Source organism: Acanthaster planci, linkage group LG08 (genome assembly GCF_054643075.1).
Source record: "Acanthaster planci isolate LZ-2023a linkage group LG08, COTS_SCS, whole genome shotgun sequence".
NCBI classification, from domain to species: domain Eukaryota; kingdom Metazoa; phylum Echinodermata; class Asteroidea; order Valvatida; family Acanthasteridae; genus Acanthaster; species Acanthaster planci.
The window spans coordinates 14,326,520-14,342,891 of record NC_141784.1 but is presented as its reverse complement, the minus strand read 5'-3'; the positions used below and the strand labels follow the sequence as shown (position 1 = coordinate 14,342,891).

Sequence of the window (16,372 nt, the reverse complement as noted above, 5' to 3'; positions counted from 1 at the left end):
AGCATGAACATGTGATGTTCCCGCTGCTGTACTAGACTTGGTTTCAAGTTGGCAATCATGTTTCTTTCTCCATTTCCTGAAACAGCATCCTCTAATACCTTAGTTAGCGATTAACTTTCCAGCATATAGTGTGGGACAGACAAGATAATGGCAATTCAGACTCAAAATCAAGGCTAGTGTGTAGACTTGATTTCTTAGTTTCTGATCTGTTGAACAGAAGCCTAGGCCATCTAAGTTTATGTACACGAGAAAAATGAAGACTTAAATTTACCCTATCACTTAGTACAAAAAGTAAGTTGTAAGAAGACATGTTTGATTAAATATGTGGATTTTGAGTGCTTATCATTTGATACCTGATGATATCATTGTTCTAGGAACATCTTTGTATCTAAGGTTTTGTTTTGGGTATCTTTGATGAAGATGCAGGATTGTTAAGTGACCCAAAAGGTCTTGGAAGAGTCAAAGGGGATCAAATAAATTTTCTAAGTTTCATAATAAATAGTGCGCTGTCAACCTTGTAGGCACACCTTAGGATCAGGGTTGATATTCATACCAACTTTCAAGTTCATGAGTTGTAACATATTAAGGAAATGGCCCACAGAAGTTCTCTTGGGAAAAAAAGGAGAAAGATGGAATCATATTATTTCAAAAAGGTGATTGGATTAGGCCCTATCATCTACATTGTAAATATACTGCCACTTCACTGAGTGACAATAAGTCACTGCTCTAAACTTTGTATCGAATTTAAAATCCAGCTAATACCTTATTTACACAAAAGAAAAAAGAATTAGGCCCCTCAAAATAAATCGGATTGTCCATCATCCAGTCAAAGAACATCGCTAGAAAAGAGCGTGAATGGTTGACAATTTGGCCATGTCATGACAGCTTAAGATTCTAGATCACTAACCTTCATGAAATTCACCCATAAACTATCTTTATCCAAAAAGTGTTGAATTTTAATAACAATTTTACAGTCAAAAGTTCACAGAAAGATGAAAGAAAGTTGGGTATAGATGGCATCAGTGTTGCACCAAGAGAGGATTATTGTAAAGAATGTAAAAGACACAGAAGTCTGACAAGTGGGTGTTGAAGAAACAGGGTGTGGTATACAGACAGACAGGGATTTGAATAAGAGGGGTGGTGGGAAAGAATAAGGAGATTAAAAGATCCTAGCAGGAAGAACAAAGCCTGGGTAAGCCTGATACAAATGCCAATGACTGCCAAGAATGACAGATGCTTGATCTCAGTCTGTGATCAATATTAAGCCACTCTCGTCTGGTTGATAGGGTGGGGGCTGTCACAGCCTTTCAACATCAATGCGTTGTGACAGCTTGCTTACGTACCCTATTTCCCTGGCCCACTTTTTTGGTGTTCAAAACAAAAATTCCAGTGCAATACTGTAACACTATCCATAAAACTGTGTCATATTTGCTGTCTACATTTATTTTGTTTGCTACTCTTTTGCCAGCACGTCATGTGTATTTTGCCCAGCAAGTAATACTTCATTAATATCAACATCAATTAGACAAAGCATTTGTATATGTTTTTCAAATGTTGACATTAGCATCTGACACATTACAATCAAAAGAGAATTTAGATGGTGATGACTTTACCATTGCTGTCTTCATTCAACAAGGCACTTTTGAAGTGAATGGAGAGATTTGAAGCTTCATAAAATAAAGGCATTTTTGTGATGTACAAGTACAGGCCATTGACTCAACACACCTGAAATGCTGTTACACACATGCATGAAAGGCTTTGTCTTTCATCAAAGGAAAAACCTGTGCAGTTATTGATGAGAGCACAAAATGAACTTCTGAACTCGACTATGATTTGCAGAAATGCTGAGAAACAATAATTTATTGGAAAAAAATAGCAGTGTTAATACAGGATTAGGACTGGTGTAATAGGAAGGGAAATATCAGTCATGATTCACATGGCTCCGTGAAAAGCCAGGAAATAGGAAGACTGAACACTAAGGCCACTGGGCTTTAGGGATCTGCTCTTATTTTAATGAACTGAGCAAAGTGAAACTTGTTCCAAGTGACAACATATTCTAACCAAGCACTAACTACCGAAAGAAATTCCTGTGAACTGTAGCATGATGATGCTCATATGAGACAGATACTTTCTATTTGTTTGGTAAAATTCCAGGAATTATTACTGGTTAAAAAATACAGCAGAAAATGGTCAATGAACAATGTCTCTTCGAACAGAAATGCCACAATAGTAAAACAATGCACTTTGTCACCAAGGACATTACATAAATCATGCAGCCAAGTGGCCAGTGTAGGCCAAGCATTCAGTCTAAATGGGCTTGCTGTGATCCCTTAAATACAAACATTCAATCTGGCTCACAATAGTTTTACAACCAGCTGCGGCCTGCACCACAATTTCCTTTGTGTGGATAAGTAATACGTACCACATGGATCAGTATGTAATTTGACATAAATGGCCTTTGCAGGGCACACTGATGTCTTCCTGTCAACAGAGGGCAGTATACACATAGCTGCACAGAGCCCATAGTTGAAGTGTAACACTATGTACAGCACATGTCTGTGATACAGCTCCACCTGCACACAATGCTTTAAAAGCGCCCTCTTTCAGCCATAGACGAAACATGGACATGACCTATTCCTTCACCTATTTGCATAAAAATTTAAAAGCCAACACGAAACCACAAAGTAAGCTAGCAAATGAACCTATACATAAAATTTCAAAAGCAGAGTGCAGTAAATGTATGGAACTTAAAGGTAGGGTCATACTTTGGTAATCATCCCTGTATAAAAATTTGTGATTTTTATCTGAAAGCTGCTGCCCTCATGCAGAGAAAATCTGGCAGCTGATCGAGCTGTTTTGCAATCAGTGCATCCATGAATGGACGCGCTGCAATCCCATTGACCTCTCGCACTGTGCAGACATGAATGCGTTGTTTTGATGCAACACTGCACAAGGTCCCGACATGCTGAAAGGACATAGTCTAAATCAACTATGGAGTTGGATGAACCGCCTCTATGTGAGAACAACACTGATTCATATCTGCTGGGTTTGGGGAGGCCAGTAGCCACACAGTGCTATCAAAGCAATGCTCTCTTTGAGCAAAACAGAAAAACTATCGGTAGACCCACAAGCGAAAACTAGCTGCAAGCATGGTTTGTTGAGACTTTAATATTCAACAACAATAACTTAGCATAGAACTGCAAATGAACTGGACCACTTGTTGAGGAATACAACTGCTATCTCTCTCTTGGACTCTTGTGTCTGCTCTTTTTTATAATAAATTCTAACAAACCATTCATGAGGCAGGGTTTATTTAGTTAGAAACAGGTTGTTGTTACAGTAACAAACTTAAAGGTTCTCTGCTATTCACGACCATTGTTGTGTTAAATAAATCTGTATTGAATAAAAAACAAGAACTGTGTTCATTTTCTGTTTATTTCCATCAGTTCAGCTGGTTTTTACGATGTTTCAGCAAATTTTCGTGCTCCCACTTTCCCCATCGAAAACTCTGAATGAATGATGTAATGCATCACATGATGCGATGATGTTACAGAAAGAACCTGATCATCAAGGTAAGGGCCACTGACTTGGCATTACCCGTGGATTAACTGAATTATTGCCGAGGTATCATGCCAACAAAAATCCTTGAAATTTGGCCACAGCAAGGGACAATGCAGACTAAATTATTATCATTATTTATTTGACCATCACAAGAACAAACAAAGCAAAATTGAACCAAAAGTATATAAAAAACAACAAGAACACACATATACAAGTAAACATAAGCAGTAGCAGGGACCAGGGACGAAAATCTGAATATTACATAACAAGACCAATAAGTTATGTGGGTCAGGAACTGCAAAAGTAAAATAAACTACTGTTACCAGTGGGTACGCAGCCCCGCACATAATGTTAAGAAGACAAATTATATAGAACAAAGAAAATAACGGTCCCCATACAGGTCATCAAAATGACAACCAGAAAAAAAAAAAAGAATAGGTTGAACTGCGTGTCCAATAAGAAAGCCTGCTTGAGGGCCCTGAGGAATTGAGGAAGGGATTCGGAAACAGCTGAGTCTTTGATAAGTGGCGGTAAAGAATTCCATATTCTAGGGAAACTGCGGGTGGGGGAATTAAACAAAGCTTGTGTGTGGGAAGGAAGATGGCAGAATGTGAGCAAATCTGAGTGGCGTGGATTGACAAGGACGTGATGATGATGGTCTCACATTGGCATAAACCATGTAAACATTAAAACACAAATGAGTATAGCAAGTTTTGTCTTCTGGATGATAAGGAGAACCAGTTAAGCCGGTCAAGCCTGTCTTCATGTGTCATCTGACCTCGCCGTTGTTTTAAGCCAATTTGCATTGCTGAATGTTGCACACGCTCACTTTGTTGTTCCGGGGATAGCGTGTGTGGGCCCCAGCAAGGGATGCCATATTCGAGGACAGGTGGGACAAATGATTTGTACAGTGTGAAAAATTCTTGGGTAGATGAACCTCCAGCAACTGATCGAATGAAACCATAGAGGCGATTGACACGAGAAACAATGGTATTAATGTGGGGGTTCCAGCTAAGGTCGGAGCTTGTGGTGATACCTAGGTATTGGACGGAAGAGGAAGCAGCTAAAGGGGAATTACTGAGATTGTAAGTAGGAGGATGAATATTTGTGCATCATTGTACAATGCAGCAATACACCAAAGGACGGTGTATGCCTGCACAGGTTTCCAAAAGACCCAGCATTACGGAAAATCTGGACAGCAAAAGTGCACTTGACCAGGGCAAACTGGGATGGGCTGTCCTCGACAAGTGCCATCTGCAGTGACTATTTTAGCCGATGGCTACAAGAAAACACTCTACGAAGAGTTTGGAATACCGAAAGCACCTTGGCTGAAAAAAAAAAAGCAATCCCAAGCAAAGCTGTTAAACTTTCTTTAAAAAATCGGCTTCATAACTGATCTCAGAAACGAGAATCTGCTACTGCCGACTCAAGTCTACATGATACAAAGAAAGGCTAACAGTGTATGTGTTACATGCAGATGCGTGGCAAGGTTGTTCTTTACATGACGTCATGATATCAATATCCGGGCATTCAGTGCTGGGGAATTTTTTGGGGGGTGGGGCCAAGAGTGATGACGATGAACAAGTAATATCTCAAATTCAAAACAAGTGTTAACTTTTATACTATTATTTCATAACTGAATGACTACACTACTACTATTTCTCTTACTGGCTTTTAAATTGTTTGGGGAAATCAGGGCCTACATCTGATACACCGCCATAATTGAGCATACATATTTAGGCCTATCCGCATTATTCATGTACCACATCACGCAGAATGGAACCACACCCTGTGAAACTTTGCCTAAGGGTGGGACTATCCATCCAGAGAATGCAAAACGGGGAACGAGATGGGGTTGTGCTCTGTCTGTGGACATGTTCAACACTTTAAAGGGGATGCGAAAAATTGCAATGAAAGCCAAATCTATTACAAAATTCCTTTTTCAGTTTTGTTTTACTTAAACCTGGCAACATGCAACGGATTCTGCACTTGAATGCAACGGATTCTGCACTTGAATGCAACGGATTCTGCACTTGAATGCAACGGATTCTGCACTTGAATGCAACGGATTCTGCACTTGAATGCAACGGATTCTGCACTTGAATGCAACGGATTCTGCACTTGAATGCAACGGATTCTGCACTTGAATGCAACGGATTCTGCACTTGAATGCAACGGATTCTGCACTTGAATGCAACGGATTCTGCACTTGAATGCAACGGATTCTGCACTTGAATGCAACGGAGTCTGCACTTGAATGCAACAGATTCTGCTCTTGAATGCAACGGATTCTGCACTTGAATGCAACGGATTCTGCACTTGAATGCAACGGATTCTGCACTTGAATGTACTTGTCATGTGGTTACTTTTCAGGTACACCACTAGAATCAATGGACAAAAATGATCAACGTGCATCTTACCTAAAAGCCCTTTTAACATTTTTTATTCCCAAAACGTATCATGAAAAACCTAACCTTTAGTCTTTATATGTATTTGAGTAAAGAAAATCTGTCAAGTCAACATGACATTGACCAGTTCGGGTCCAAATTTTTGAACATGGTGAAAGATGAAATGATTTCGCTGTCTGTAAAGTATTTTCCATTGTATTACTTATAGTTAAATGCCTGGCTTAACAAGACCCCCAGAATGCTGTACATAAAAGCAAGTCTGGTCCAAGTAAATTTGGCTCATCAGGCTGGTGTTTATTTCTGAATTCCTTGGCATGAAACGACTGGCAATATTTCTATTCCCCCTAGATGGGATACCAGGCAGTCGCAGGTTGCTTCCCAAGCTAATGCTGGTACCTATTTATACTCCTGGGTGGAGAGAGGCAAGCAGGGGTGAAGAGGCTTGTCAAGACCATACCATACTGCTAGCAGCTGGATTTGAACCTCACACCCTATGATTGGAAGTCACAGACCCTAACCACTTGGCCACATGTCCCCTTAACACTGTACATAGCAGCAAGTAGTTTTGTGTGCATTGTATAGTGCATGCATGTTACTGGTGCATTTTGGCTATCCCCCTCCTCCCCTGGCCCAGGGGCTGGCTATCCAGTTAAGCCTGGTAATATAAGGTACATGACACAGTGCAACCACGAGGTTCGTTCCCTGCACTTAAATTGTGTATACGTGAGATCGAGGCATTTGATATCTTGCCAAAATGGGCGGGCACATAAATGTAGTCTGGAACAACATCTCTTGAAACTTTGCCAGGGTGGGCCAATGCCAATGAAGACGGTTGCCTGGAAGGCGGGTACAGACTGGGGGCTGGCATTTTTTTGGTCATGGTCAAACCCTAATGTGGCAGGTAGCTACCACTGAGTTATGCATGATTCAGGGCCACTTCAAACTTTGCCAAGGGATGGGAAGAATACTCATCATGAAAGAGGCAAATTCTGAGTCTTTTTTCTTCAATTCCAAAAAATCACCTTTCCACATCAAGTTTATGCACGTTTTAATACTAGCAAACTTAAAAATTCTAATTTTTATTCTTGATCTTAACAGAGACACTATAATTTAAAAAGATTAGAGATTTAACATCATGGAGCCATAAAAAGTGCTCAAGTAGGTACATGTACCCGTTTCTCAAAGCTTCAGTAAATTGGTCATTGTTAAACTATTTCATGATGTCACTGCTTTATTCAAAGTGTAGATTATTTTTACGAATCTACAATTAGCTGTACATGTAGATTGGTAACAAATCTACAATTACTGTAGTTTCATTACAACGAGGAGATTACCCTCATGTCCCCCCGTTTCAATCAAAGCAGTTGTGGCCGGAGGGTTGGGTAAAGTATGACTATGGTTTGGTGCTGTGACACTGATTCTACTGGTCCTCTTAACAGGCATAGTAGGCAAATTTAAAGGATACCAGGAACACCCACACTCAGGCCCTGTTGTGTATGTTTGCCTTTCTCCATAGAATTTAACATATTGTTATCTCTCGTTTTATTTTTTTCAGGATCCATGCTCTATAAAGCAAGATTTTCGAAAAAGATTTGAATTTTCTTTTCACCTTTAAATGAGGAATAAGTCTGATGTGTTTTGGCTACTTTTCTTTGTTTATGTTTTGCCCAGTCTTTCTGATATGTTGGATTATAGTGTAATTGAATTAACGCAAACTCAAGTACATCCTCTAGTTATACCAAGATCATACCTGTCCTGAGGTGACAGATCTATCAGGATTACTGCTCCCTAAGTTTGTGGTCCAGCACATTTATCTCAGTTCGTTTCAAATGGCTATCAAACATACTTGTATAATCTTGCTTAAAGAGTTAGCCTGTTATTCTTGTCTTGTTAATGTTTGTATAGTGCTATTAGCAATTTTACACGTACAGTGTAGGTGGACATGTGCGCTTTATAAAATTAGTTTTTGATATTATTGAACTCCAAAATTTGCATCGTCATTTGAATCCAAGTTGCTCATTCTCCAAACGAAATAGCAATATGTAGTAAGTGTGCATTTTGGAATGATTCATACATAAGAACGTGTAAGGATCAGTGAACCTCACTTTGAGCAGCTTGTAAAGTGGTTCTAAAAGAGCTAACCATACTGTCATGAAGTTGATATAGCACTCCTCAATTTCACAGAGTCCTGTAATTGTTTAGTCCGGAAGGCTTTGCTACAATGGCACACTTAATAATGAATCTAAGGCGCAAGAGGAAGAGAAGAGATTGTGTATCCAGCACTGATGGTGTTGATTGCACAAATACCGTGTTTCACGTAGACAAAACCCGTGCAAATCGAACAAAGGTGTCTACTCAGACGAAAGTTTACAGAGAGAGCGTCAAAGACTCGGGACTCTGTGTTCGTGCAACAATGGGAAATGGTGTAAGTCAGAGAATAGAACTCAGAACTGAAGATTCGTGTAAGAATTGGCAAGGCGAGTCTTTGCACGAATCTAAAGTCCTCATCCATTCTCTATGACGTATACCAAGAGCATCTATCCATTGCAAACTAAAAGGATCTGATACATTAATTTTTGGCAGGTTGATAAGTTGAAGGGTAATTTCATAAAGCACATCTTGTGACACAAATTTTTTGCCATAGTTTGATGTTTGTGCTTTAAGTATATGTTCTATAAAAATCCTCTTCAAATTGCATTCTTTTCCTTGCTCTAGTTTTATTCATGACTTATAAAGCAAAGGCCATACATGTACAGTGTGTTCGTACACTGCGAATAGCCTTATTTGTCCCTCTATGTTCATACTATTGATAACATATGCAAACACTGCGTCATTTCTACAATCCCACAAACTGACTAACAGTGACCTCCTGCTTTCGCTGAACAACCTCGGAGGCCAAACACAGACACATCAGGTCTCCATGGTATGTAACGCAGAAGTCATGTTGTTACAAACATATATAGAGCACTTTTGCCTCACGTACATTTACCTCATTACTTTGCCTTTGCATAAGTTATTTCATTGTGGTGAAAACGTATTTTGGACGGTCCTTGGCAACCCTGCCAAATTACAGTGGCCGCATCGGCAAAATAGCGTCAACCTGGTAGCGAAAGTGATTTAACTATTTTACTCTTAACATTTAGACAGCAATTCTGTTTTTTTTTTTAAATTATAAATTCTACTTACTGAAGCTAAAGCCTTTCCCAGTGTATCTCCTGTTTGTGAATTTCCCCCTCCTCCACTGGCAACATTTGTTGTTCCTCTTACACCTACATGTGCAGGGAAAATATTGTCATGAACAATAAAAGATTCAAATAAACATTAAACCTTCGAAAGGTTTCAGAACATTATAGAACTTAGAATTCACCTGAAAGACATATCTAAATCTAATTTGTGGTGAATATGTGAAACTAAACTTTACTTGAAAACAGTTGACAGAGGCGGTATACGTTTAGGTAATAAATATGTGCTTGGCTGGTTTTAACATGCATTTAAGACCGACTCATAAGAATGGACGCGACTTAGTCGCATCGGGTTCAATAAGGGGCCTCACCCTCAGCTTGGCCCATTATCATAAACAGGTCCCCATTGGGTTTTTAATGTATGAGTTTACAACCATTCACTTGTTGCACACAGAGTGGTCCATATCATTCATGAGTACACGTCCATGTGGGCATTCATTAGCAGTCATGTACAGTATACCAGCCACTGATTACCTGAATGCAACAGGCAATTAAACTTGGCAAGTCTTAAACCTTAGTTTAAGACCAGCCAAGCACATGTTTATATCCATTCATAAATATCGTTTTAGTCAGACAGTCAAAAGAACCAATATATGATAAATTTCCAAGGATTTTGTTCAAGAATTACACTGTTCATTTAATCATAAATCATTGTGCACGTAGTCCAGAAGAATTTCCTTATATGGATTGGGGGCACATATGGTGAGTTCTGCGTGCTGTGCGCACACAGTCTCTTGATCAATTGCAATGCATTAAACTGTTTTGTATCCAGGTGCAAGCGCGTTATTTATGCAGTGGGCATTATCAAATCACATTGGGCATTATCAAATGTTCAGACATGGTCATGTTGGCGTCGTTGAATACGGAAACTAAAGTATTTATGAATGCTGAATAGTTATTATGAAATATCTTACCCTAAAGAATTTGAACAGTGTACGGTAGGTGGAGCTGTAAAATCTTTGTGACTGGAATACCGCTTGTCGTTTGCAAGGAAAAATTTTGAGCTGCTTTCCAACAATGAGACAGATCATCGTTAGCAAAACGATAAACAGCCATTCAATTTCCACATAAATTTTTAACACAGGCAGTACATCAGCAGCACACTGAAGTCCATATACATGTATGAAGTGGGTGTAAGGATAAATTGTGCAGGCGTGTGAGTGTGTGGGTGTACGTGTACGTGTTGTAGACTCCTACAGTTTGTGTACTATACATGTACGTACATAAACGATCATACAAGCTACTAGTTGAGCTGTATGATGAAGTATTTTTGACAAATCTACAGTTCACGTGGTAAAATGACTTTGCTCTAGTCACAAGAACTGCAAAATTCAACTGTTTACTTCAACTCTATACAAATAATGGAGAAGTAGTTTCCATGGTAATATGACAAACTGATAACAAAACTCAACAGGATTTGTGTGTCTGTTGGTTTTTCATAATACTGTTGTTATTTAGTGAAGTTATCATGGGGCTCTGTAATGTAGTTGAGTCCATCAGAGGTCAAGCCAAGTGACGAGATATTCAAATGAACTGGACCAAGGATTCCTTTGTTTGCCTCTTACTTCTGAAAAAGGACTTGTGATAGACTGACTCTAAAAGTGAAGGGGCTTTCATGTGTAAGTTCTACAACGTGAGGGCAAAATGCTGTTCGCGGGTGCATGACACAGAAGTAGTACAAAACCCACAGGTTGCTCTTAACTCAAGTAAAAATCAACTTTACAAGTTAATCCATTTCAAGCAACCTATTACTTAAATAAATGTTATCAATTTGTAAGTTTGTTAAATCAAATTGCCCTTTAAACAGTGTTTCATACCTAAAAAAAAGTAGAAAGAAGAGTAGAAGAGAAAACCATCACACAGGTGGCTTTCAACTATTAATATTAAATACCTAAGATAGTTCAGTCATTCCTATTGGTTGAGATCACGTCACATGACCTGTCTTAAATGAGTGACAACACACCGGCTTGTGGATGCACATACCATAGTACATTATAAGAAGGATCTTTCAAAAATTGAAGTAATACTGCTGAACAAAATCGTTGGAAATTTATCACTTTTAATTTGTTTTAACTTTCTGATTCATAAGGTATTTATCAACAGGAATAAATAAGTACTTGGTCAGTCTCCAACATTTGTTTAGACTGCCACAGGAGAATGGACGCTGATTTAATGTCCCTAGTACATGCCACACTTATTTCCATAAAATACATGCTTGGCTGGTCTTAAACTAAGGTTTAAGACTGGCCAAGCTGAATTGCCCGTTGTATACAAGTCATCAGTAGCGGGTATACATGGCCGCTCATGGACCCACACATGTACATTGTACATGTACTCATGAATGATATGGACCACTCTCTGTGCAACAAGTGAGTGGTTGTAAACTAGTACATTAAAATCCAAATAAGGGTCTGGTGATGGTAATGGGCCAAGCTGAGGGTGATGACCCTTACTGATGCCACGCCGTTCCTGGTTTTGTTGTATTAAAACTGCTGTATCACTCCTTTATTCCTTTAAGTTGGCCAATCCTTGTATCCTCTATCAAAACAACAAACTTACTTAATGTTGTGTCTGTTCCATTGGTAGGTGATGAGGTTGAATATGGAGAATGCGGATGCGTGGAGGAGGTGGTTGTCCCGGGTCTAAAGGTTGACATAGGAGGAAGACTCAAGGGATCCCGACTGGGAGACAAAGTGTGACTTTGGACGTGACCACCACTTTGACTCTGACCATACCCCTGTACAGAGAGAAATTTATACAACATACAGTACTAACATTCCACAATGGCACCATTTCTACTAACTTCAGGAACTCTAGGCTTAAACCTAGGATTATGTTACCAAGGTTCAGTAATCTATGGTGTTACAGTTTTTACCAATAAAATATGGTAACATATGGTTAGACTTTTTGTCACAAAATATTAATTAAAAACATTTGTTATTGCAGTACCTGTCCTGAATACATCATTAGAGAATGGTCATATGACTGGTCCATAAAAATGTTCATTACCTTTATCCTTTTTGCAGATCACATCATGAAATCAAACTAGTCCCCACCCCACAGCCCAAACCAGTAAACCTGTGATATGCATGTATCTAGGTCATGGGTGGGAGGAGTGGAGAAAGGAAATTTTTCTGAACACGACAGTCCAATTTATCCATCCATATGAGTCCTAACCCCCCCCCACACACACACGCCCTCAGGCAGGTATATGTTACACACTCAGTGTGGACATTCCTTTATTTTGTGCAGAAAAGAAAAATTCTCATTTTCTTGAACTGCGACGACTATTTTCAACTGGATTTTTTTGTATGGCTTCCTTGACTGCTCCTCTGCCTTTTGCAACAGATAACCCTAACCCACAATGCCTCTAACCCTCTTTTTTTCAGTAAAGGTTAAATGTCCTGTGGACATAGGTAAGTCCACAGAACGTCCTCCCTGCATCGTGTGGACATTTTTTGTTCAAGAGTCCACACTAGGGATGTGGTGATTGGTGTTCTTGTGGGATATTTCTTTTGTTCTCATGTACTACAAAATAAGTGTGTGAAGTGCAGTTTCTGTATTTCTCCCATCTGAACCAATCTATATATTTCTTGAATTGATATTTCGACCCAATATCCCTTATGTCAAATACTTCAATTTGCGACAAGTATACCTTAGAAATTCCTCCCTTTTAAGTAAGTTCCAAAATTCATTTCATGAAATTCTAGCAGGGTACCATTTAAGCACAAGGCCTAAGAATGTTCCTTGTGAGGTTTTTCCAATTATTCTGGTACCCACAAGGCACCATAAACACATGCCCCATTACGCACTCTTTCAGCAGTTGTGGGAGGGGGAACACACAATATTTCACCTATTTTGAGGGGCCCTCAAACCTTATGAGGTCAGAGAAACGTCCCCACAATTCAGAGATTCTAACATGTTTTGTGCGAGTACCCAGTCTCCATCACAAGTTAAGCAGGCCCTCTACATCAAATAAAATTGATCTACTTCCATTCTTCTGGAACGCCTTCCCAGCCTTAAGCTATTACAACTGAATGTATCTATGGATCCCTAATGTCCTAGCCATGGACTATGATCCCATTTGAATGAGATCTACAAACTACTGAGTCCTGTCCAATAACTCTATGATCCACATCTAGGTCAAAAGGTGAATAAATGTTAAGACAAAATCTTGGTATCATTTCTAAGGTTTGACATGGCCACTGGGTATCTGATCTAGCAACCTTCCAGTCAGTGGATCAGATCCTCGACCTAAATAATCAAATAGAAACAGGTGCAAAACCTCCTAAAATAAACACAAAATATACATCTTGAGATGCTCGTTAATTCAAGCAGAAAGAAAATAAGATTTTTTCAGTTTTATTTTCTTACCATGGGTTCATGTGGTGGGTATGTACCGGTAGTTTGTGACTGTGAATACGAAGAACCAGAGTTGCCTAAGATGGATGTAGAATGGAAGCTAGCACTGGATGGGGCCAGCCCATTACCGTTCCATGGATCTGTACTATGTGGACTGTGGGTGCCTGAAGTAGCATCTGCAAGTACACAGAGCAAAGAATCTCAAGAGCACAATGTTTTACTTAGACATACTCAATGCCAGTAAGGAATGGTGCATAGAAGCATTATAAAAACCAATCAAGAATAGCTGAAAATAGGAAGAGGATCTAATCAAAAGGAAACGTGAATTACATGATTTAAAATTCCGGTTAAGATAGTGAAAAGAAAAGTCTTTCATAGAAAGTGCAAAACAGAGCCAGGTGACTACTATAGGATCATAGGGCTTGTGTCAAGGAGAAAGACACTATGCTACAGAGGCTCTTATTACGTATTTATGCAAAAAAATTAACTTCAAGGGTGGAGATGGTAAAAGTTTTAATAGCAAGACCAACTCAGGAAAAGTTGGTAATGTATGCTCTTTGATGCTACCCGACAAAATGCACATCTTGAGCAAGAATTTAGTGATGACAAGTAATTTTAAATTGAATTTTAGAAGTTACCTGTGCATGTTTGAAAATCAATATGAAACCCCCATTACGTGCCTGTCAAGAAGCTAAAACTACAGCTTTTCTGTATGAATAAAACGTCCTTGATGTTTTCCCTTTCAGAGTCTTCAAAACATTTCGTTTGAGCGGTTGAAATGCTTTACTCAACTTTGTGGTGGTATATTCAAATGAAGGGCAAGTTGTCAGCTAACTCTAATCCAATTAATGACGTCAGAGGACGTTCTGTGGAGCTACATGTACATGTTGTAATTCAAAATGTGTACTGTTCCTACAGTGATGGTGACTCTTGGAGACAAGGTAACAATGGAGCTAAGTATCCATGGAAGGGTACCCCATCACCCTGTCCCATGTGCTTTATACGTAATATAGACTGCAAATATACATGTGTTGCATTATACACATTTTGTTTTGAGTGAGACCAATAATTACTTCTTGGAAATCCCTCCGGGAGTTGGACCAGTCAGTCATTGCTTTTGTGTTTTGTGAGATTTGCGATCTATCTCTGGAGACCCATTTCTTAAGCATGCAATAATGCATTCTGAGTGCCAGATACCAACAATGTACTAGTAACAGGACCGTACAACCACTGCATTGGACCAAGAATTCAATATTTCTTAAAATACTGTCCATGCAATGTATCTTTTCTATAAGGCAAGGGAAAAACATGTAGCCAGGTACACATTATTAACCACTTGCTGCCGGGGAGCCTGGTTTCGGGCATGTATTCTTTATACGCATAGCTTGGGTCTCTGAAATCAGAGGGAACTGGCCTTGTAACCAAAGACTGTACTCGTAACAATAGACCAGGCTACTGAGAATCACCAACTTTTTTCACAGTCAATAGTAGAAATAATCCACATTTTTTTGAAACAGTATACCACTGTTTATGGGCATTCAGTACGAGCGGATTACCGCTGGGGACAACAGCCTTCCACCACCACAGCGATGAGCCACACAGCACTGCTGCATGTTAATCTGGCCCCTATTGAAAAGAGGTCAGCAGCACACTGTGCTAGTTTCGTGAACGTATTAAAATTACGTACTCCAGTGTCAATAGATGTTGTCTGTCAGGTTAGAATAGAAACCAGACAGTCCTTTGCGTGGTGTAAGTGTCCAGTAAATGAAGATATGACTTTTTAAAGATTTTTGAAAACAGAAAAAAATAAAAAATATTCTGGCCCAGCAGAATCAACATTTATACATGTAAATGCCCCCACCAGGATGTGGTTAACTCTCTTTAATTTGCTGTCCTGGTTAATTCTCTCAAATTACTTGGTTAAATTCCATGTATACCTCTTCCCATAATTCTTTGTATTTCTTAGTGTCACAATTTAGATATTGCTTTTTTGTAAATGTTTTTACCATGTCATTTTCCTAAAAAGGCGGTGTCTCTATCAGTGTTGTAGGTCTCGAGACCTGGTCTCGGTCTCAAGACCTTTTTTGCGGTCTTTGTCTCGCCCTATCAAAGTCTCGGTCTTGGGTCGGCTTGTCTCGGTCTCGAAAGCGCCGGTCTCGGTCTTGATCTCAGATGCCATAGTCTCGGGTCTCCCCCTCGAGACCAGTTGAGACCATAACAAAATGCCCATCTAGCTACCACATATGCACACGGTTGCAGAAGGCAAAATTACCTCTGCTCGAGTCAAATCTTCAACCACTGATATAAATACAGCATAGCAATGTTCAGATTTTTGCAATAAACAATGAAATCAATGCTGGAATGAAGACTAGACAATGCAGCATGATGCAACCTTGTCCCAAGTTGTTACTTTATTTCCAATCCAGAGTAGCCATGCTGCTTGACACCATGGAGATGAGGGTGTGAGTAGCGGAATTCACACACTAGACTGGTTCCCTTTCCCTACGTAGTCTCCTGCTGAACGTAGGGCCGGGACAGGAACCAGTCTGTGTGTGTGCACACTATGAATTGTGTGCATGTGTGAAAGTGTTTTCATTCCATCTTGTATGTGGTATGTGTTGTTTTAGTAGTTTCATTACAGTATATCTTTTTTGGATATTTGTTTTTCAGTATTTTGCTTAAAAAACAGTCTAAGGATATTTGTTTTAATGTTCACATCATATCATTTGGGACACTCGGGTTGAAAATGACCACACTAGACCAGGGTTAAAGTAGAGCAGTATAACTGATAAAAGAACT

General features: G+C 39.4%; 1 protein-coding gene across 7 annotated transcripts in view; it reads right to left on the bottom strand.

Annotated features, from left to right (window-relative positions):
* LOC110977378 (transcription factor 12-like) overlaps positions 1-16,372 on the bottom strand; it is a 219,064-nt gene that overhangs the window by 68,364 nt on the left and 134,328 nt on the right. For all 7 annotated transcript variants that reach the window (XM_022231438.2, XM_022231442.2, XM_022231440.2 and 4 more), the window contains 3 exons: positions 13,586-13,749; positions 11,771-11,948; positions 9,156-9,238 (listed from right to left, as the gene is read on the bottom strand). In XM_022231438.2, the coding sequence (XP_022087130.1) occupies positions 9,156-9,238; positions 11,771-11,948; positions 13,586-13,749 (425 nt within the window). The remainder of the gene's footprint in view (positions 1-9,155; positions 9,239-11,770; positions 11,949-13,585; positions 13,750-16,372) is intronic.